At 35.0% G+C, this 23,907-nt stretch overlaps 2 protein-coding genes and 1 pseudogene across 3 annotated transcripts; 1 reads left to right on the top strand and 2 right to left on the bottom strand.

Moving 5' to 3' along the window:
- Positions 1 to 1,909: 1,909 nt before the first annotated feature.
- LOC145601241 (protein SHORT-ROOT pseudogene) lies at positions 1,910 to 3,933 on the top strand (annotated as a pseudogene).
- Positions 3,934 to 7,837: 3,904 nt separating this feature from the next.
- Positions 7,838 to 12,839, bottom strand: LOC145601434 (uncharacterized). 2 transcript variants are annotated; one of them, XM_081657454.1, is made up of 3 exons: positions 12,422 to 12,839; positions 10,957 to 11,444; positions 7,838 to 8,919 (listed from the first exon to the last, which is right to left on the bottom strand). In XM_081657454.1, the coding sequence occupies exons 1-3, from the start codon at positions 12,471 to 12,473 to the stop codon at positions 8,074 to 8,076; spliced, it is 1,386 nt and encodes a 461-aa protein (XP_081513580.1). In that variant the 5' UTR covers positions 12,474 to 12,839; the 3' UTR covers positions 7,838 to 8,073. The 2 variants fall into 2 exon arrangements, with proteins under 2 accessions (XP_081513580.1, XP_081513579.1); XM_081657453.1 differs by having other exon boundaries at positions 10,957 to 11,547; positions 12,422 to 12,838.
- Positions 12,840 to 19,176: 6,337 nt separating this feature from the next.
- Positions 19,177 to 22,539, bottom strand: LOC145602959 (uncharacterized). The gene is made up of 9 exons (XM_081659097.1): positions 22,256 to 22,539; positions 21,968 to 22,170; positions 21,151 to 21,426; positions 20,910 to 20,968; positions 20,774 to 20,810; positions 20,591 to 20,662; positions 20,335 to 20,485; positions 20,017 to 20,187; positions 19,177 to 19,758 (listed from the first exon to the last, which is right to left on the bottom strand). Exons 1-9 carry the CDS (start codon positions 22,481 to 22,483, stop codon positions 19,390 to 19,392), a joined length of 1,566 nt encoding a protein of 521 aa, XP_081515223.1. The 5' UTR covers positions 22,484 to 22,539; the 3' UTR covers positions 19,177 to 19,389.
- Positions 22,540 to 23,907: the final 1,368 nt, after the last annotated feature.

Here is a 23,907-nt window from a genome sequence, read left to right as displayed (position 1 = left end):
TCAAATAAGAACTTTCACGATTAAAGACAGTTAGGAATCGATAAGCAAATAAAAGCTCAAGATTCTTGCCACGAAAAGGTGGAACTATGATGAGGTTGTAACCTTAGACTGCATGTGTGTTGAGCAAATCAAGTCCAATGTTATTATTGTGTTTCATTGGAGTGTATAATCTACGGACTATAAACTATACACTATATCATATCTATCATAAGAAAGCGAGAGAAAAAAGCTTAAAGCATGCTCTAGATTCGGGCGAAATAATGCAATATAATGCATACACATATATTTTATTTATTCTTTCCTCCGTTTTAATTACTTGTTTCATTTTACTTCTTTAAATGTCTTATATTTTACGATCTCTTTTCTTCATTGGAAATTATTGAATCAGGTTATTACACCTTGATTACATACAGAGTACATTTTTTCGTATAACTTTTGGATGCAAATGGTTATGCGACAAGTGAATTAGATCAAGAGAGAATATTATAACATTTACTCGTATTTTTTAGGTAAAGAGACAAACCCTACTGAACAAACATCTATTATAGGTCATGTAATCCAGCTGCATTGGTCAACGCTTGATAATAAAGTTATAGAGAAGAAAGATAGGAAAAGTAGGGCATGTTCTCTTTAGATCAGCTTAAGTTCAGTTCCTAATTTTCTTCTTTCATAAAATATTCAGTTCAGTTCAATTCAATTCAATTCTGTTCAGCTCAGTTTAATAAATCAGAACAGGCCCTTAGCCTACTTACGAGCATATGTAGATAGTGGGGCTAGTTTAAGATAACACAAGGTATACAAAATTAGTAAAGATTAAAAAATAAAAAATAAAAAATAAAAAAAAAAAACTACAAGTAGTGTAAATGAAGAGCAGAAAAAAGTAGAGAACGAAGGTGAAAATGGCAGAGATTGGAGGAAGAATGGGAGGCAAAGAATGTGAGTAGCTGTGCCCTTTTTGGTGGTGGTGGGTTTGATGATCATCATGCACGCCGGCAGCTTTTTTATTTTCTCTCTCCTCCTAACACTCTCCCCCCCATTTTGGCACGCCTGCTCCCACTCACCCTCTTTTTATTTTTATTTATTTTTTTAATTTTTAGTATATACTCTATAGTTTATTTATTTGGAAATTAATTAAATGAGTTTTTGTAAAGCTAGCTAGCTAATCCACCTTAACATATGGAAATTTTGTCAATCTTTTTCACTTTTTTTAATAAATAAAATGTCAGACTGATGAATTCCGACTACTCTATTTCTTAACAGCTGTTCCACCTCTTCTCTTCCCTCAGTTTTAACAGATTTACCTGTCTAACAATATATTTACATGAAAATAGTTAAATATTTTAAATTTTATGCTCAAGCTTTATTAACTGAAACTTACTAATTATAGTAAAAATAACAAGATATTCAATTTTTAAAAACTCTTCTTCATGCATGGTTAATAAGAGATTCTATATGACTCTTTACAAAGTACAACCTTACTTATTTTTCTATACAATAATGACCTTTGGCACAATTGTTTTATAGCCTTAGCTGTAATAAGTTCCGATAAGAAAAATTCAGGTAAAATCGAAAATATGAATGTATAAATCATTAAACAAATACAATAAACAAAATTTAAAACAATACCCTTTAGGCATTAGGCCTTTACATTCCCATACTCTTCATCGATTAGACCAAAAGCAAAAAAGAGATTAAAAAAAAAAATAGAGATTCTCTTTTCCCCATTTCTCACAAAAATACTCTTTTAATTCTCTCTCCTACTATACTAATGATGTTGAATGAATGAGCTAAAATCCAACATCAAGATACTCCTTTATTTCAATAAAGTAAAAAAATAAAACATTTTCTTTTTTATTTTTTAGAATTTCCTATCCACTCAGTTAAAAACCCACCACACCACCCCATATTCTCTTCTGATGATTTACACCTCACAATTCAACTTGTAGTCAGTTTCAATCTAAGTTTTTAAGAAGTGGGTGAGTTGATTTTTCATTTTTATTTTTAACCCAAAAATAAATAAATTGTTTTTATCCCCTCATCATCATATCATATTATTCATCATCAAATTACATACTTGATGGTTGGGTTAAAATGGATACTTTGTTTAGACTAGTCAGTTTCCAACAAACACACCCACAACAACAACAACAATTATCTTCTGATAATCAATCTTCTTTCAACAATTCCAATTCTAGTTCTTCCTCTATTATCTCTTCCAAACATTCTACTCATAATAGTAACAACAACAACAACAACTATTACCATTATCATCAACATCAACAACAACAACAACAACACTATCATCAAGACGAAGAATGCTTCAACTTTTTCATGGATGAAGAAGACTTCTCTTCTTCCTCTTCACACAATAAACAACAACCTCAACCTCATACATCATCCTCGCCTTTTTATCCTTCTTATCCCTATCAGCAACAACAACAGCAACACCATCATCATCAACAATATCATCATCCTTCCGCTTCGCCTTCCACCACTACCACCTCCACCCCCACCACCACCAACACCCCCCCAACCACCCATGGCGGTGGTACTACAACAACAACAACAACCCTTAACCTAGAGTTGTTATCTGACCCATCTTTTTACGTAGGTAAATGGGCTGATAACCTTCTACTTGAGGCAGCTCGAGCGGTGTCAGACTTTGACACCGCTCGACTCCACCAAATACTATGGATGCTAAACGAACTCGGGTCCCCATACGGGGACGTCGAGCAGAAGTTAGCATCCTACTTCACACAAGCTCTTTTTACTCGAATGACCGATTCCGGCGATCGTTGCTACAACAACATGAGAGTTGCCGCGGATAAATCATTCTCGTTCGAAACAAATCGGAAAATGCTACTTAAGTTCCAAGAAGTTAGTCCTTGGACTACATTCGGACACGTGGCGAGTAACGGTGCATTGATTGATGCCCTAGATGGTGAACCTAAACTTCATATTATTGACATTAGTAACACATTTTGTACTCAATGGCCGACTCTTCTAGAAGCTCTTGCCACACGTATGGATGACACGCCTCACTTGAAGCTAACCACCGTGCTCGATAGTAACGATGTCGGAGTCCAACGTGTGATGAAAGAAATCGGTGTTCGATTAGAGAAGTTTGCTAGATTAATGGGGGTACCCTTTAAATTTAAGGTTATTCACCATGTAGGAGATTTGTCTAATCTTGATTTTTCTGATCTTGATGTTAAGGAGGACGAGGCTTTAGCGATAAACCTCGTAAACTCGTTACATACGTTGAGTTTACGCCGCCGTGATGGGTTGTTGTCGGCGTTTAGGGGGCTGAATCCGAGGGTTGTTACGGTGGTTGAAGAGGAGGCGGATTTTGCGGCGGAGGAAGAGGGGTTTGTACGAGGTTTTTCGGAGTGTTTAAGGTGGTTTAGGGTTTACTTTGAGGCGTTAGAGGAGAGTTTTGGTAGGACGAGTAATGAGAAGTTGATGTTGGAACGGGCAGCGGGCAGGGCGCTTGTGGATTTGTTGGCTTGCCCGGAGGACACGTCAGCGGAGAGGAGAGAGAATGCCACTCGGTGGACAGGGAGGATGCGTGGGGTGGGGTTCGGACACGTGGCGTATGGCGAGGAGGTTTGTGATGATGTCAGGGCTTTGCTTAGGAGGTATAAAGAAGGGTGGTCGATGGCACAGTGCTCAATGTTGGCGTCTCCAGCTGCCGGAATATTCTTGAATTGGAGGGATCAACCCGTCGTGTGGGCCAGTGCATGGAAACCTTAGCTGTGGCTTGCACGTGCGATCGTGCATTTTGAAGCACGCTCGCACGTGCTTGCATTTCTATGTGTATGTGTGATGAGGTTTAAGGATGTGAGGTTTTAATTTTAATTTTTTTTTAAACAATGTTAAAAAAAAAAGGCATATTGAGATATTATCGATCAATTTAGGTTGCAATTTGGATTTTGGATAGGGTTTGATATTGCAGAATGGATGATCATGATCATAACATCTTAAATTTGGGTCATGGATTTATTTTCTTTGGATTTGGTTACTTTATCAATTTGATCACGCACGCTTAATTGTGATTAATTTTTTTCAATAGAGTATGTCTATGAATTTTATAGTCAGATTGATTTTTTTGGTACATATATTATTTTCATTAGACTTGGTACATATACACATGATGCTAAAATGCAAGAGAGTTCGTTCTCTTCTACCTCTTGTTATGGATTAATTTTGAAGAAAAGAGAAAAAAAGAGGTTGTTTCTTTTGCTTTTCTATAAGAATAAAAATTATTAGCTAGAAAATAGTACGGAGAATAGTTCAATAGCTTAAAACGCAACGACACAAAATCAAAGTAAATAGCAATACTTATTCTCAAAGTATATGAAGGACAAGTAATTGTAGCAGATGTTTCAACAGCGGTCGTTTGAAATATGACTATCTTATTATTTTAATGATAAATAATATGAGCGATCCATTTTTTCACACTATAAATTGTACACAATTAGTATTCTAATTTCTAAAATGCAAATATAATCTTTGAAAATTTCAATCCAACATAAAATAAATATTTTTCGAGAAACTATAAAATAAGAGTAAAAATTACATAAATAAAACTAAAAATTTAATAAATTAAAAAAATATTGATAATAATATTTTATAGCAAAAATAGAGTTATATAATTAATTACTTGGATAAAAGTACGTTAATTATGAACTATATAATCATTAAAATATTATGATAGTCATATTTCAAACGACCACTGTAGAATTTTCAAATTGTAGCACTTGGATCGCACAATCACCAATAAGCATTAGGCAAATAATTGGTATGTCAACCCAAATTTGCCAAAGTTATAGGAGAACCATACTTAGAGATGCATATAGTAGTAGCTCATTAGAGCAATTTCCATCGTTCCATGGATTTATAGGTGTAAGTACATATATGTGCATTTGGGCTCCACCATTTCTATCAACAAAAACATAGTATTGACCTTTATTCATGCTAATCACACCAACTTCAAATGATTATCTAATATTAGGATATATATGCTAACTTAGTGCTTACAAAATCCTTATGAAACCATAAGCGAGCTTAACACTTTTTCAATCTCTGAAAGCTTTTTTTATTTATTTTTTTATACTACGTACTGAACAATCATTGTCAAAATAGAAAGAGCTGTTACAGACTGAAGGAGCGACTTTATATAAATTGCTTGAAATTGAAGTGAAAAAAGGGCTTTGAGTGGGAGGGGTGGGGGGTGTTTGGACCTAAATTTAAAGGGAAGGAAGAGGGTCCTACAAAGGTTCAATATTGGGATACATGTGGGTTAGATGTGACTAGTCCAACAGATGGCTAAAGTGGAGATGGAAAAAGAAAGAAGGGAAAAAAAAACATCCAATAAGATTGTGCCCACTTTATTAATTTTATTTTAATTTTTTATGTACATCTTTTTACATATTATCTGATCTTAAGAGCTGGGGTTACATTAGTTACATGGAAAAAACGATAAATCCAAATTGATAGTGGAGTTGGTACATACTTGGAAATGAAATGCCATCCATCACAGCTGCTAACTAAAGGCCGGGATAAACTTGTAAAGAGGATGCCAAAGCTACTTTTATTATGCTTAAAGTTGTAAACAGGAAATGAGAAAATGTAAAGCCTGTTTTTACTCTGATGATAAATCGATTTTTTAAAGGTTTTAGATGAATCAATACGTGCCAAGTTAGTAACACGGTTTTACATTAATTGTAACATAGATTATATATACATTGTGACATAGATATATGGAGATGTACATTGTAATATTGACAATCTTGTTATAAGATTTTCGTGTACTAGCTAGCTTGATTGCTAAGTTAGATAAAACGTAAGAATAACATATTGAAATTTTGCTCTTACAAATTGTAGATATTAAGGTGTTATATTTTAAATCGTTCACACATTATAGGATTCAAATAAAATGAAGTACTTATTTCAAATGATATATTGATCAGTAATATAGTAATATAAAGGCTTATGAGCTATATGTGGAATCAATTCTTTTCTTTCTTTTTTTTTGGAAGAAATATGTGTAATTTGGTTTAGGCATTACTAGTGTCTAGTGAATAGAGATAAGATATATATGGGCTCACACAGTGGGCCGGCAAATTTGTGAAGAAGAATAGTAGTGCTTGATTAATTTACAAGAAAAAGTTTGGGGCCCATACATTGAACCTTTTTGGTTGATTCAGAAGGGCTAAATAAAAAATGGGCACTTTTGGCCCACCAAACCTGGTGGGATTGTGGGAACTTCTTTCAGAGTTTCCACTTCTAGTACATCTAATCTTTTGACTTGACTCTCTCTCCTTCTTTTTGGCTTACCCTTTTCTTTTTCTCCAACCTCCTTTAATCTTACAACAAAACCCTTTTTTTATTTTTATTTCTATTTTATTTTATTTTTTCGAGATGGTATGAAATATTACATATTCACTTGATTTTTATTTATTAAAATTTATCTTATCTTAAACACATTTATTGGAACTTATTGTAGCTATAAATTTATTTTATAGTAAATCGATATATGTAATCTTATTTATCTTTTTCACAACCCATCTGAACTTATTTTTCTTAAATTTATCTGAGCTTAACAACACTTATCTTCCTTAGTATTGTCCGACTGGTTTTTAAAGGGAGTATGTGGCCCAATTGTCCTTCAGATTAAACAACAAAAACCACACTCATTGTGGTCAAAAATGAAGAAAGTGATATCATAAAAATATAAAATATACGTAGTATGTTTTATAAACCGGGAAAAAGAAAAGGCACATCTTTTATAAGAAGTCCAAAATGGAAATTGACTTAGCACTACAAGAGAGGCCTCAGTAGTTGTCACGATTATATCAATGAAACGGACTTGTTGGGTTCGCCTACTCAGCCCAATATCGGGGCTCCGAATATAGATCCGCAAATGAGTAGACCCAAATATTTGACTTTGGTGATTAACGGTCTAAAGTGCTCCAACTTTATTTTTCTGTTTTTATTTTATGTTATTGAGTGATGCTTAACATAATATGTCATCAATAAAATCTAACATACCATATAGATTCATACAATGGAGCATTTGCATAATCATAAAACTAATGTTACATTGTATAATTACAAGATTTGTAGTAGGATAATGCGTATATTTTACCTATCATAATATGATTTTTACACATATGCCCTATTTGGTTTGATGTAAAATGTTTTCATAGAAGACGATTTTTCAATGTTTTTCTATTTTTTCAATGCTTTCAATGTTATTTTTCAATGTCCTTTCTCTATCAATCTTCACATTTCCATTTCTATTTTAATTTTCTATTACTTTTCTTGTAAGGAACTAAACAAAGCAATATTAATTTGTAATCGTAATTTTCCTTCATTGAAAGCGTTTTACATCAAATCAAACGGGGCCTTAGTGCACACGTGATGATGCATATAATATTGCTGGGAAACATTAATGTGTGTGCATGGCTCTCCATATTTTCAATCTATTTATCTAATGATACATAATGAAAAAAAAAAAAGGTACGGAGCAATTTTTTTTTCTTTCAACTTTTTGGAAAAAAAAAATGATGTAGCCTTTAGACTTTGTCTCTCCTTTAGGAGAACGAAGATATCTGAAGATGCTTTTATGGTTGTATATAGGGTCTATTGTCGTACATGGATGACAAAGATGATTTAACAAATTTTGAGTTAACATCACAACAATAGATTGAATTGGACTCTGTAAAATTTCCTCTATTTTTCTTTAACAAGTCTAATTTTGATGGTACATGTCAACCACAATGGCAAAGTACTGAATTAGTAACAGCAATCAAGTGTAAATGGCGATTCGATATAGGAAATCCTCAAACATGTCATTTGATCCTCTATAAAACAATACGTATTCGGTTTCTCCCAATTGATATAAACACTAGGACACTAGTTTTATTACTACCAAGCTAAGTGTAAAATCGTGTAAACTGTAAGAAAAAATGATATTGTTACAACTTACATATGAGCAACGAGAGAAATTGAAAGAAAGAATTGGCCAATTTAATTACCTTTTGTAGAATATGATACAGGTAACAGAAGCTAACCACTCAATCTGAAAGGAAGTCTCCATCTCTTGTGCCAGAAAATCGACACTCGGGGCCATAATGGGAACCCAAAGTCATAATCAAGAGGCTGATCCACCGGTCCTGCAACCTTCAGAGGAAGCCACACATATCTTGAGTCCCTCAAATCCGCCGGGTTCCATCTATCAGCCATAAATATGTAGTAGTTCGGAAGCCCCTTCAGGGGCAGGACAAATGTGCTCTGAGCGAAAAAAGTTGTTTCCCTAAATATTTTGTTACCTCCTAAACATGGATTTCCCATAGTTTCCCAAGGGCCCATGATGGAATCAGATGCATGAGCCAATGCTTCGTTTGGAGCCCAACCTGTGCAGCCCGACGTGATCATGTAGTAAGTGCCTTGATGCTTGAATAAAGCCGGGGCTTCACGGTGGTGGCCAATGAGAACTGGACTCACAATGTTAGAAACATCAAGATAATCCTTAGTAAGTGGACTTATATGGAGTTCACTATTTTCAACAGAAGAATAGATGAGATATGCAACACCATCATCATCCCTGAAGACCGTCATATCTCTGCTGTCGAAGCCATGAGGATTTTTGCTATAGAGGTACTCAAATGGACCATTAGGATAGTCGCTGACAGCCACACCCACATGGGCTTTTGTATAGTTTGTATCATCTATATGCATCCACATAACGTACTTTCCTGTGTTCTCATTGTACAAAACTTTTGGTCTCTCAAGCACGTTGGATTTGTGAAGATCATGAGTCTCGTCATTTTCTTCAGCTGCAAGCACAATCCCCTCATTTTTCCAAGTCCACAAATCCTTGGATGAGTAGCAACCAACTCCTATTATATCAACCTGAAAAAAAAAATAACAAAATCAGACTTTATGATACTCAAAAGCCAACCAAGAATGGCAGGGAGTTTTCTAGATATGTCAAATTTTTTGAAATTTTACGTAAATTTTTAATCTTTGTATGATAAATTGATAATACAATTCAATTTTAGGAAGCCTAAACTACAGCTATCCCTTTACACTAAATTCACCAAAGCCTAAGACAGGCAGCCACTGAATTTGAACTCCTGATGTATCCACCAGAACACAAGCAGTTCCAGGAAGCAAGAGCAGTGATGTCTTATGAGCTATTAGCCAAAAGCTGTATTCTCTCACCACCATATAGAGAGGAACAACTGGAACGTAAATAGATCAAACATAGACAGGAAAAGAGGTGATTTTCATGGTGACTAGAACCTTGTGTAAACCAAAAACAGAGGAGGGTGTGGTAGACTTAGAAATTCCTCAAGGGCCAGACCCAAAGTATCTTCCACAGGTAGTGTTCCATGACTAATGCAGCATTCCAACATTGCAAACTCGGGAGAAACCTATAAAATTTCCAAACAAGATCCAAACTAAAAGTGCTTAACATGGAATCAAATAATCTTGCCATTCTCAACTGATGCGCTTAGTTTACACTTCCCAGTAGTATACAAAAAGTATTTGACTCCAATTCCCCAGCATTCTCCAAGTAACAAAAGAATAATTTAGGTGATCATGCAACAGTGAGCTAGAGCTATGTATATAAGTGCAGTAAATGATTTTCACAACCAATTCACATTTTCTGAAACTCCAATCAGGTTTAAGTTCCCGCAACCAATTCAAATTTTCTGAAACTCCAATCAGGTCTTAGTTCCATATTCCTAGGAAAGCTACTGAAAATGAGATAAGTGGAGAGATTGTTTCCTAGTTTTTCCGAAATTGCCATTTCCACTTTCATTTTCCTATGATCTAATCTGAATCAAAATCTAGTAGCAGTTTAACATGGTAACCATAAGAAATCAAAAGCAAAAAATAACTCTAAGGCACTAAACTAATAGCCAGCCCTAAAACTTAACCAAATCAACCCCATCTGAAGCAACACCTGAACCTGACTTCCATTCATTCTCCATAGCATATCAGCCCTATTATCCTATACGGTTGCAAGAAAACAAAGGGCGTCTCCTATGAATAGCATATAGGATATGTTAGAACAACACCCTCAATTGGGTGGATTTCTTAATTTTCCTTCAAAGAAACATGAGGCATGAGCACCAAGTTTATGACGCCTAATTCACAAGGGCATGCTACAAAAATCTGCAGTCGGTGAAAGCATTCTTTCAAAACATATACTACGTACAAATATAGAGAATCATCTAGAATACTAGACATACAGCTACTACCAACATAGTATCTTCACCTTAAGCATACAGTGACCTATTATCATATGGATCAAAGAGAATATCAAAGTAGCAACTAGCAAATTTGATGGAGCAATAACTACTTTCCTGTTTTCAATACCGAGATACATTAAAAAGACAGGTTATTTTGAACTTAAGTTCACACAAGACTGGAACACATAGCAGGAACCATTTGGTTCAGAACACTTGGATCGTGAACTCATAAGAAAGAGAAATCCATCACTTCAAAGACATGAACCACCTTATATCATGTGATTACAAACGCCAGTAAAAGCATTCCCACATGAATAACAAGCTTTCTTGATGGTTGAACCAAAGTTTCTATGCAGATATTGTAGACTTTGTAGTAACGCTCATGAATTTGACATGCTTTGGTGTACAGAAAAAGAAAAGGAAAGTTTCATTTCACCAGATGGGACATAAATTGCATGAAAAGTGGTCCTTAGTTCACCCAATCTCCATTCCTCTCTATCCTTTGTCTTTCTCTATCTCATCTTGGCATTATGCTCTCATTATGGACTGTTATGTCTGCTACATAGGAATGTCACAACGACCTTATCGAATCATTTCTCCATTTTTCTTCAACAGTTTTCTATCTCAAATTAATTAAATTCTACAAGCTTATGCATACAAAAGAACATTCTCATAAATAAAAACTTACTCGTGCTGCTCCTTTCTTGTGGGCATGATATGTTGGTCCATCCTTATACTCCCCATACCAATAATATGTCTCTGATCTATCATCATATAAAATGCCACCACCATGAGCTTGGATAGGATTTCCTTCTGTGTCTAGCCATATTCTTCCAGGGTGATAGTAGAAGCTGTCGTTCCCCTTGTTTGGATCAATTGCAGTTTTTATGTCAGGAAAGAAAACATGCCGCATTTGAGATGTCTCGTCAAGGAACTCTTCAATAATTGTAGTTGGCTTCTTGGGTTTCCGTTTAATAGCACGTGGAGAACGTTTTCTTGGAGGGGGCACTTGGATGTTCTCCTCATCAACTTCTTCAAGCTCACGAAAACTTTTACTAGTGAGTATACGTGTATCCAATTTAAAGGCATCCTTCTGGGGTAGAAGAGTGTAAAGCTGCAGTAGAAATAGGCACACAACCACACTAACCACTGCAATAGGTAATGAACATCTGTTCCCTGCACTGCAACGCAAAGTGGTTGGTTTCTTGTATTTGTTCTTCATCCTCAATTTCCCTTCCATATTATCCCGAAGATAATACTGCAGTTAAGAAAATACAACCTATGCATATGCAGATGCAGATGCAAGAGCAGGTCACTACCACAGTGTTCTATTATAGCATAAATGAAAGTGAATATAAGTGATTTCTGTTTTCTAACATAACAATCATGACACTAAACAAAATTTGAAATTCTAGAGATTTGTTCCTCAATGCGAAAACATTAGCATTGGACATGAAAAATAGCACAAGAAACACCAAATGCATTTCATATCCTCCTAACTATAGCAAAAAGATGCACAAATCTAATTCTCATCTTCCCCTCGATAATTTCGAAGCTGTAATTCTTTTACTCAATCTAACTTTCAAGTTCAGTTAATCAACCTGATCAGTGGAATCTCACTCATTCCTAAATTTTGACAATCAACATAACAATTCCGAATTTATTGCTGCCCTTCACTAGATGAAGATAAAGTTCTTTGATATAGTGGGTACAACACACCAAACAAGAAAAGTGTGACGAATTGATGAGCTCACAGGATTGAAGCTAACATTTAATGATCAGCAACTGGCATTGATCATTGATCCAGTCAGTAAATTCATCACATTACGATAAAGTATACAGCCCAAATCATCAATTATTTCTAAATCAACCACATTATCCAAAATTCCCTAATATAAACCAATCTTGAAAGGTGAAATTATTAAATCAAACACAAATTTAGTAAAGTACAGATATTGATGGGAACATTGACCAATTAAAGAAACCCAGCTCAGAATATAATCATCAATATGTTCAATTAATAAACTTAAACCCCACAAAAAATATGAACTTAAATTTAAACAAATTAATCTCTGTAACAAAAAACAATTAAAAAAAAACAGGAAAATTAACAGATATGATTAAGAGCAAGAGCATAAAGTCAAACCAATTACCAGACATCAATCGAGCACTGGATGAAGCGGAATTTGCAGACATGGGGTTCATCAAATCTTCAAAAAGTTTCAATTTTTACATAATTTCTTGGCTCAAATTGATACAAACTTCCAGTAATTTTTGTTTTTGTTTTTGTTTTTGCACCCTTAAAAATTTCTGGATTAACTTTAGTATAGAAAAATAGATTAAGTTGGTTAGTAAAGAATAAAAATAAAGTAAAGAGGGTGAGAAGAAGAAGAAAAAGAGGAGAGGTTAAGTTGTCAAAATAGTAATGGTGGATCTAATAATCCAGGTATAGTATGATGATTGATTATGACTTTAAACCCAGAAAAAAGAAAACAGTCTCTACTCTTCTTTTCCTTTCTCTTCCGCTTCAAGGGTTTTCAATTTATTTATTACCCCTGCCTCTTCACTTTTTTCAACTCTAACCTTTTGGGTTTGGGTAAATTTTGAGGGAGTTTGGTGTAATTTGATTAGTGATTTTTTATTTTTTGTAAATGATGAGATAAAAATTAATGGGAGCATTGGGAAAAGATAAATTAACCTATTTGTCATCAAAATCTTTATATAATCAATCAATCAATCAATCAATCAAAGCCTTAATCCCAAAAGTGGGGTCGGCTAACATGAACCAAATTTGATTATTCCGTGTAGTCATCAACATAAATCTTTCTCCTCCATCCCTTACGATCCAAAACTTCATCCTCACGTAAATCCATGCACTTCATATCCTTCCTCACTCCTTTCAACCAAGTCATCTTTGGTCTCCCTCTTCCTCGTTTAATCCCTCCATGGTCCCACTCTTCCACTCTTCGCACCGGTGCACCCTCGGGTCTCCGTCTTACATGTCCAAACCAACGCAGACGATTTTCCCTTAATTTATCTACAATGCCCGCCACACCTACTTTCTTGCGAATAACCTCATTTCTGATTCTATCTCTTAAAGTGTTTCCACACATCCACCTTAACATGCGCATTTCCGTAACCTCCATCTTTTTAATATGCTCTTTCTTAGAAGCCCAACATTCTGTACCATAGAGCAACACTGGTCTTATGGCAGTCCTGTAGAATTTTCCCTTCAACTTTAAGGGAATGCTGCGGTCGCATAACACTCCCGTGGCCGCTCTCCATTTAAGCCACCCTGACTTAATCCTGTGGGTCACGTCTTGATCAATGTCACCATTCTTCTGGATGATCGACCCTAGGTACTTAAAACATTCACTCATGGTCAAATCCTTTCCATCCAAACTCACCACTTCATTGCTTGTCCCCCTCTGAGTGCCAAAACGACATACCAAATATTCAGTCTTACTCCGACTTAGCTTAAACCCTCTAGATTCCAACCTTTGCCTCCATTGCTCCAACTTGACATTAACCCCATCCTTAGTCTCATCCACCAAAACGATATCATCTGCGAACAGCATACACCATGGAACCTCATCTTGAATTGGTCTAGTTAATTCATCTAGAACCGTTGCAAAAAGAAAAGGGCTTAATGCAGACCCTTGATGCAATCCGATTGTAATAGGGAAATCTTTTGTCAACCCTCCGCATGTCCTCACATTTGTTGACACATCCCGATACATATCCTTAACTAGGTCTACATACCTTCGTGGGATACCTTTCTTCAACATTGCCCACCAAAGTATCTCTCTTGGCACCTTGTCATATGCCTTCTCTAAATCAATAAAGACCATATGAAGATCTTTCTTCTTTACCCTATAAAACTCCATCATTTGTCTTATCAAATGGATTGCCTCCATAGTAGATCTCCCAGGCATAAAACCAAATTGGTTATCTGAAATGCTTGTGCATGCCCTCAACCTTTGTTCAATCACCCTTTCCCACAACTTCATAGTATGGCTCATAAGCTTAATTCCTCGATAGTTAGAACAATCTTGAGCGTCTCCTTTGTTTTTATAAACCGGGACCAAGGTGCTTTTCCTCCAATCTTGTGGGATCCTTGTAGCCGTCCATATCTTGTTGAAAAGGTTTGTTAACCACTCAATACCAATCTTACCCAAACACCTCCACACCTCTATCGGTACCCCATCAGGGCCAACCGCCTTCTTAGGTTTCATCTTCCTCAGTGCAATCTCCACCTCTACTCTCCTAATCCTTCGCACATACTCCATGTTGATTTCTTCATCACTCATAGAGGTATCTCCTATCACAACTCCATTACTTCCATTAAATAATTCATCGAAGTACCCCTTCCACCTGTCCTTGATGCCCTCCTCTTGCACTAGGACCATTTGGTTCTTATCTTTGACACACTTCACCATGCCAATATCCTTCCTTGCCTCTTGTCTTCTCTTTGCCATCTTATAAATGATCCTTTCTCCCTCCTTGGAATCAAGCTTTTCATAAACCTCCTGATATGCCTTTTCTTTTGCTTGGCGAACAGCTGCCTTTGCCTTACTCTTAGCCTCCTTATACGCTGCAAAGGTTTCATCACTCCTACATTTTCCTAAGGCTTGATAGCATTCCCTTTTTTGCTTAATTACTGCTTTCACCTCTTCATTCCACCACGAAGTATCTCTCTGTACCGAAGTTCTTCCCCTTACTTCCCCTAAGACCTCTTTGGCCACTCTTAGGAAACAGTTCTTCATTCGTAACCAAGTCATGTCCGGATCCACCTCTCCATCCCAATCCGCTTCTTCAATTACCTTTTCTGTAAAAACCTTAGCTTTTGCATCCCTTAGGGTCCACCATCTTATCCTTGGTTCTTCTTGTCTAACTTTTTTCTTCGCCTTCTCTTTCAGACGAATAGTCATTACCAATAGCCGGTGTTGGGTGACCACACTCTCCCCTGGGATAACCTTACAGTTTATGCAACTTTGTCTATCTATGCTCCTTGTGAGCAGGAAGTCTATTTGAGTTGCATTTGCTCCATTCCGAAAAGTTATCAAGTGTGAATCCCTCTTCTTAAACCAAGTATTAGCCAAAATTAAATCATATGATTGGGCAAAATCCATAATAGCTTCACCACCGGCGTCCCTCTGCCCATACCCAAAGCCTCCATGGACACTCTCATAGCCATCTCGGCTCGCCCCAACGTGCCCATTTAGATCCCCTCCAATATATAACTTCTCTGAGTGGTGGACACCCTGCACCACCTCGTCTAGGTCCTCCCAAAATTGTCGTTTCTCTTCTGCATCTAAACCCACTTGGGGAGCATAAGCACTGATAACATTCACAATCTCCTTGCCACATAGCAACTTCAGCCTTATCAACCTATCGTTCTTCCGATAGACCTCGATCACCTCTTTTGCCAACCTCTCATCGAGAACCACACCAACTCCGTTCCTAGCTCCACCATTCCTTGTTCTGTGGCTCGTTTCTTGCCCAACATACCATACCTTATACCCCAGAACCAAGCCTCGAGCTCCTTCTCCTGTCCATCTTGTCTCTTGGAGGCACATGATGTTCACGCGTCGTCTTTTCATTACTTCTACCAATTCTGCTGATTTTCCCGTAAGAGACCCCACATTCCAAGAACCAATCCGCAAACTAAATTCTTTTCTCCCACGCTCCCTCCTGATCCCAACTCCAAGCCCTTGATTATTTGACACCACAATTGGGCAATATGGCGCGTCGCTTCTGGGCGACGACCTAGCAACCCTTACATACTTATCACTGCACCCGGGTCTGGGAAGTGCAGCGCGTCGCTCAGTAGGGAACGCCACAATGGCACGCCCTTGCTCATTTGACACCACACTCGGGCAATGTGGCGCGTCGCTTCTGGGCGACGACCTAGCAACCCTTGCATACTTATCACTACACCCGGGTCTAGGAAGTGCAGCGCGTCGCTGAGTAGGGAACGCCCCCACGAAAATATCTGTTTGGCTCATGTCATGGGATGTGACGAAGTTTTATACTGGCTGTCACTGGCCTACCGTAACCCTCCTCCTTTATCCAGGCTTGGGACTGGCAGCGGGAAACCCACTGGCGGAGTTAAAATCTTTATATAATACTCGTAAAAAATGATATAAATGATATTGTCTGAGATTTAAGTTAGGGTGCTACTAAGATAAGACAATTCATAAGCTACTTAAGTTTAGCTCTGTTAAAACTGAATCAATTTCTAGCTTAAATATGAAATAAGTTCAAGATTTCTACGAGCCGAATTAAGTAATATGTAATGCGGTGTATTTTGCTCTTATTAATTTATTCTACATTTCTACTTATGTGCTTAATCTGATTGATAAATTATTATTCGCTTAATGTGATATCAAAGAATAAAGTGGAGTATTTATATTAATAAGTAAATACGATTAACATTCATTTCCAAGCTTATCTCGATATGAGTTCGATTGAGTCTAGTTTATAACAATCATAAGTTGAGTAATTAATTTTTAGTATAGTTTGGAAAGACGTGCTTAAGTATGAGATTTAGCTCACACACAACCTTAGAAAATACAAGTAGATATATACATATCTTTCAGTAAACCTCAATGTTAGTGAAATTTCGACTAGAGACTCCCTAGTCCTTCCAAGAAATTTAAATACTCCCTCCGTCCCCAAATGATAGTCCCTTATGGGCAAAAATTACGGGAATTAAGAAACTTAAATAAAAGTAGTAAAATTACATTGAAAAGATAAATTTACATTGGGTATGTAAAATAGTAGAGAGAGAAAGTAATAAAAGTACATTGAAAAACAAAATTTACATGGAAAAGTTAAATTTGCACAAATATTGTTGTAATTGGAGGAAATTTTGATAAAAAATTGATATTAATGGTACTTGAAAAAAGCAAATGGGACTATCAATTTGGGACTAAAAATAGGCCATAAGGGACTATCATTTGGGGACGGAGGGAGTACTATAATTTGTTGCTAATTGAAATTTGATAAAATATACAGATTTTACTACTAGTAATTTCTTCTTGGTAACTTGCATTTTGTTTTATAGCCTTGGTCACATGGGTGTAAGGCAGTCAGCTATTGATCGTCCCCAATTTTTATTAATGATACTTAATTAGGGGCTTAATTAGTGATATACGAGTATTATTGTATTGACATGTACTTCATGACTTCATCACATATTATGTTGACAACTAACTATGGAGTAGTTTTGTAGTCGTTGAGACGTGTTACTACGATACCAATTAGTCCGTACTAGATAGAGATGTTATATAATTTTTTATTTTATTTTTGGCTGACAAATGTTATCACTTGAATTAGATAATGACAATAATTCTTTCATTTGATTTTCAAGCTATCCAATCCAATGGATGTACCTTGGCAGCCTGGCAGGAATATGGCCTTCAACATTTATTACTCCTTTTTTAAAAAAATTGTTTACTATTATCGGTTCATATATATTACACTAATTAACATGGTAACTAGTTTTTGGGTCCGGGCGATGCCCCGGATTATTACATGGAATTGAACATTAATATACATTGTAATGTATGATTTAATTTTCTTGTAATTAAATTTGTTGTTCATATTTTCATTTGCTAGATATTAATGTTTGTATTCAAATAATTGCATAAAAATTTACCTAGCTTGGTGGTAAGATACATAGTTCTAGAATTAGAGGTTGTGGGTTCAATTCTTGAGGAGAACTTTTTTTTTATTATGATGAATCCATGACATGGAATGAAAAACAAATGGAAGGAGAGCCACGTGGCGTAATGAATAGTTGAGTAGGTGACGTGGCGTAGTGAGGAGAGCTTACGTGACACGTGGACGTTCTTAGGAACGCCTTTTAATAGATTAGTATAGATTATTTTGATTGATGAGAATTTATTAAATTTACTAACTTTTATAATAATTAAACACGGATTTAGGAAATATATATTGATACAACGTAGTACAATGTTCATACGGTCATACCATTGGGAGAAGCATTAAGCTCATTCAAAAGTTTAGATGCTAAAAATTTGCAATATATAGCATTATTGATGAATTAGATGCTAAATGAATCAAATCGAAATCATCTTAACTACAACAAATTGGTGGAACATCGATCTCTCCAAATATCAGCAATATTTGAAGAAGATGGAGTATTCTACAATGCAAGATCTTCATAGAGATCATAAATAGATTTAATAATCAAATTAAATACTTATATTTGATTCAATTTGTTATACTAGTGCATTTGTTAAATACTCCGTATAATGTATTTTGCTTTGTAATATTTTATGATAAAGTTTTTATATTGACAAGTGATCAATGAGATAAATAGTGCAAATTGCACTAGAATGGACCGTTCTATATATTCAAACTGTGTATATGAATATTACTACGTACTTAATTAATAATGTTATTAATTTAATATGATGATTTAATGAATGTCAAGTCATATTTGGAATTTTTATGACACAATTACCCCACTTTGATGACTTAAAATACTTTATTGAAAACTAGAAGTAGAATATATGTGTACAAGACTACATGTCTACATTTAGTTAAGTTGCTGTAAAGTGGTGTCCGGCCTGTCCGCTACATCTCGACATTGGGCTGTTTTTAGGTACATTTTCTATCCATGAAATGTGAATATGTGATGCATGCTACTATAGTACTATATATGCAAATGCAACTCCGTAGGATTGATTATGAATAATAGGCTTTTTCTATACTTAATCGTAGATTATTCAACCAGCAAGTAAAGTTTAATTTGATCATAATAATAAAATGGATGTAAAATAAACTAAAGCATAATCTCAAACAATTTACTCGATTTTATTAATTACTTAGTATTCGTACACTGTAGCTATATATGTACATTTGTCATTGCCCCTCCCCCTCTTCTCTTCTCCGATCCTTATTTTTCATTGTATACATTAATACATGTTTCTTACAAGTTTACAAAGCAAGAAGTTTATTGAAGAATATAACTCAAAATATAAATAAAATTAAATTAATCAATTAATTAAACAAAATATTGCCTAATCTTATGCAATGTGTATAAGTATTAGTGTATGTTTATGTTCAAATGCTTGGCTAATTTAACCCTCTAGGGTTCTTGATATCTTGGTATGATGGAACACTTTGAGAAGCTTCTTCTGTGACCTTGGTATGCTTTAGCCACCCAAAGTAACACCAGAATTACCATGCTTATTGAAAGACAAAGTATCGAAATCCATAAAGCATATGTAGAGACCTTAAATGGCTTGCATTGGTGCAAGACCACATCGGATATCCGATCTTTGACAAATGAACAATGAATAAGGTTCTCCAAATCAGGATAAACATTAGTCAAGTATTCAATTGATTGAATGTAGGCATTTGCCATCAAATAAGTTGGTTTAGGAAGAAATTTCCCTTTGCCTTTGCATGACTCGAAGGATGACAACTCATTGTCACACGTAAATTTAGCAAGAATCTGCATGAAAATTAAAGTATATTAGATAATGAATTTCACATCAATTATTACTCCATACTAGTTGAATTATTCAGTATGGACTCTTATAAATGAACAAACAGAGAAATTTTATCGAAGTTTATGAGATATTAGGAAAAATTCAAGCATTGGAAACCAAGCTATGTTTGGCAAGTGAGAAAAAGAATTCGGAAAGACAGAAGTTGAGACATATGATCACAATCCTAAATTTGCATTGGTAACGAATTTTAGTATACTTACATCTGGTAATTCGCGAATTGGAATGGCATGCTTGGGGCATTTACCAGCTAGGTATTTGTAATCAGGTGGACCAGCAAAAGGATCACAAATCTTCCTATCTCCAAAAGCATTTTCATAATGTATTTCATCTAATCCAAGCTCCTTTGGCATAATTTTCATGTTTAGATTCAACTGCAAGAAACAATCAAATATAAATACTCACAAGAGACATTATACTAGCTAGTGCCATACTGCCATTAGCATATAGTACAATGTACATTATTTTATGGGAAGTTGAAATTGATACATTCTACGTCTAACCAAATGACTACTCTATACCTGTGTAATAAAATCATGGACTGTCTGGCCAAGTACGGTGATGACAGTTTGTGATTTTAACGCGTTTGCACAAGGCAGTAAGGAGCTTAAGCTGCTATTCACAGGGTTGTCTTTGAAATCTTGAAGGGCTGTGCATGTATCTTCTGCAAAACTGCAATATTAACACAATGATGGTGGAATTGGAAACAACAAAACTCAAAGTTTACAGAATAATTTGACATTAATCAAAAGGAGGGCACAATAAAATTGTACTCACTTGTGAAAAAAGAAATCAATGCCAGTCAGAAACCAACATGCCATTGTTAATATCCAGCAAAAGAATATAAGACTGCAATGAAAAATAACATTGATCAGCTTAATATATAATGTATTATAGTAATGTACTATTACGACATAAAAGTATATTGATATCAAGCTCGGTTTACAAGTTTAGACTTACATGAAGAATCCTGGGTGCCAGTGTAACAAGATTAAAACTGTATCAAAGCAAGAATTTTCATTAGTATAGCATATTAAACTAACACGAGCAATAATCGAAAGGAAGGAATACAAAAAAATGAAGAAGAAACCCTCACCTACACCAGCAACCAAAAATAACAAGTTAACGGTCACAACTACAAGGTTTGTTATGTACCTAAGTATAAAGGACAAGAAGAGGATTGATCAAGTTATGTTAGAAAAACATATACAAATAGCGCGTAACTATATATAGTGCAAGTTATTAGATAGTACAATAATACCATCTAGCTGAGATTGATCAAATTGCCCAATCTCATTAAATTATGTTAATGTAAGCTGACAATCATATATACTTACAGAGCCCAAGTAGCTTGATCAATGGAATGTTCGTTCTTTTGGATGAATTTTTTGATGTTGTGAGATTCGTTTCCAAGTTGTAGACTTGTGGCATCCAATAGAATGCAAGTTTCTTGATCATATGGAGTTAGGAGGGATTTTATGTTGGTCATGACTTTGTTTATTTTGTGAATTGTTCTGCGAGCCTCATTGCCTGCTCCTAGAATTGTTTCTTTCAGTTTCTTTGTTGTATGAAGTGTTTTCTGGTTTTCTGCTATCACGAATCCTGTGGCAATCCTTCATTATTGTCAAGGCAACAATGAAATTATTAGCACTACATACATAAATCATTCATATGCACTTTATTTGATACTTAGTTCCCAAAATACTTGTGTTGTATGCATATGCATTTTAGGCACGGACAAGCCTTGGCTATATACCGGTGAACGATTTACAATTAAGCTTGATGGCCTGACGTGACAAAGGTAGTTTATTACAATTAAGTCTGTATGATAAGCTAACTGGTAAGAGAATAGACGACGAGAGTCACGAGACAAACTTTAAAAGTCAAAGAGTAAGAGATAGAGACGGACAAAAATAACCCTTTTACAAAATATAGCCACTCAATAGAAAAATGGAACAACTAGAAATGGAGACACAAATCGCAATACGTGTACGTCACAGTCCATTGTTTTTAGTTAGTTACATACTCTCTAAAACATTCCATCCACTTTTTAGTTACTCATAAGTATAAGACGGTGACACTATTGATGATTTCCGAAATTCATGCATCTAACAAATCACAAAGTGATGTAACATTGAAAATTGAAGCACTTACATAGCAAGGAGCGTGAAAAATAGCAGGAGAAAGAACACCAAATAATATGAAAATTTCGAATATTTCGATTGATTAATCGAAGAAAATTGATTATTGCCGCTCCAATAATAATTCTTGATGATTAAGAAAATCCCAAATCCCAATCCACATAACATCCACACTCCCGCCATTGCATATCCATGAACTCCCGTAAATACAGCCGACTGAAAAACAGAGTATCATTATCAACAGAGCTCAAAACAGGGGAATACAGAGTATTACAAGAAAAGAAAAAAAATAAAAACTCACAGCCCAGTAATGATTGCTTTGAAGATTGTAACCTCCATGATAAAACTCAAAATGCTGCAACGGATCACGCCGATGAACGTCAGAATTATCCGACAATGACGAAGGCGAGGCGAATGCGAAGGGGAGATTGGAGGAGAGAATGGAAGAAGAGAGCAAGAAAAGAGAGATGAAAGTGATAAAAGGATTAGTTTGATGATTATGGTGATGGGTTAATTTGGATTTGGACATTTGACATAAATGAAAAAGTGAACTCCCCGTGTATTTGTGGAGAGTAGTTGTCTGAAATCAAGTGATGATGAAAAGAGGTTTAATTTGTGAATTGTCATGAGAAATCAATGAAAGAGGATAGTTAGGAAGATTGAGAGTGTAACTTGCTTAGTCAGGTAAGAATAGCTTGTGACCCTGGTTTTGGGGAAGGAAGGGTTTCTCAAGAGAGGTATAAATTATGGGGTCAGTAACGAATCATATTAAACCCCCTCTACCCCCTAAACTACAATTATTAATTAATCTTATTTACCCCTTGATTTTCTATTCATTAATCTTATTTGGTTAAATCTTTGTGGTGGTAATGGTATCCAAGACAAAAGAAAAAAATTTGGATCATCTACATTATTTACCCCTTGATTTTCTATTCATATAAATTTTTTGTTGAAAAAATAATAATGTTTGACGTTTAAAAGTCAAACTAGCTTTTGGACCCGTTCTACACACGGGTTATGCTTAAATTATAAATTTATTTGAAACTTTACAAATTATCTTGTCACCAAAAAACTAAAAAAAAAAACAAAAAAAAAAACCTTTACAAATTATTTGAATGAATTTATTTTATCGTCTTTTGACATATTATAATATTTTATGAATTAGTGGTAATAGACTAATAGTTGTAGAAAAAATGGCTTAAAATTGTAAAATCATATCTCTATCGCATGATATATTAATCAACAATTTGTATAAAAAACTACTTTGTAAATACCAAACACTTATTATACTTTTACAATTTTTATATCAAATGTGAAGGCATGATATTCTTCTTTAGTCTTTACCAATATATGTCTCTTATATTGCGCTCAAAATTAAAGCCCCATGACACGCAAACAATGTCATCCTATGGAATTTCCGTAGTATTCTTGCCACCTCAATATTTCCCTTTTCAATCATCATCCTCATTGTTGTAGAAATTTCACATAGAATTTTGAGAGATAAACTAATTTTTCAGTTTTTGAAACTTAATGAGTGTGACAAAATCTTTATTGAAAATTTGTATTTATATAAGAAGAGGGGGAAGATAAGGGGTCAAATTAAAGAAACGAATTATGAATGTGAATAAATTGAATTGATAGATGGAATAATGAGAAGAGGAGAAGGTTTAGGAAATTAAATTTGTTATTGAATTAAAATAAAGATTACAAAATATAAAAGTTATTGAGAAATAAAGGGGGAGATGAAGAGAGAATTTCTTTGAAAACATAAGGAGGGAAAATGAATAAAGAAAGGTGAGAAAGAATGATGACATGTGTCAATTTTGGTTTGTGTTTTTAAATACTAAGTATAGAAGTATAGATGTTACACTTAATTTGAAACAGAAACAGTAACTGAAACAGAAGCAGAGAGATTGTTATTAAATGGAGGCCAACAATTAATAAATAATAATA

Source organism: Chenopodium album, chromosome 21 (assembly GCF_948465745.1).
Source record: "Chenopodium album chromosome 21, dcCheAlbu1.1, whole genome shotgun sequence".
NCBI lineage: Eukaryota > Viridiplantae > Streptophyta > Magnoliopsida > Caryophyllales > Amaranthaceae > Chenopodium > Chenopodium album.
Note: the sequence above shows the minus strand (reverse complement) of the source record. Positions and strands in the feature narration are given on the sequence as shown.

Excerpts from the sequence above, each read along its gene's own strand:
- LOC145602959 (XM_081659097.1), bottom strand. The coding sequence starts at position 22,483 with ATGTCCAAATCCAAATTAACCCATCACCATAATCATCAAACTAATCCT. Across the intron at positions 22,171-22,255 it reads AAAGCAATCATTACTGGGCT|TCGGCTGTATTTACGGGAGT; the intron begins GTGAGTTTTTAT and ends TCTGTTTTTCAG. Across the intron at positions 20,969-21,150 it reads GATCAAGCTACTTGGGCTCT|GTACATAACAAACCTTGTAG; the intron begins GTAAGTATATAT and ends CTTTATACTTAG.
- LOC145601434 (XM_081657453.1), bottom strand. The coding sequence starts at position 11,508 with ATGGAAGGGAAATTGAGGATGAAGAACAAATACAAGAAACCAACCACT. Across the intron at positions 8,920-10,956 it reads ACAAGAAAGGAGCAGCACGA|GTTGATATAATAGGAGTTGG; the intron begins GTAAGTTTTTAT and ends TTTTTTTTTCAG.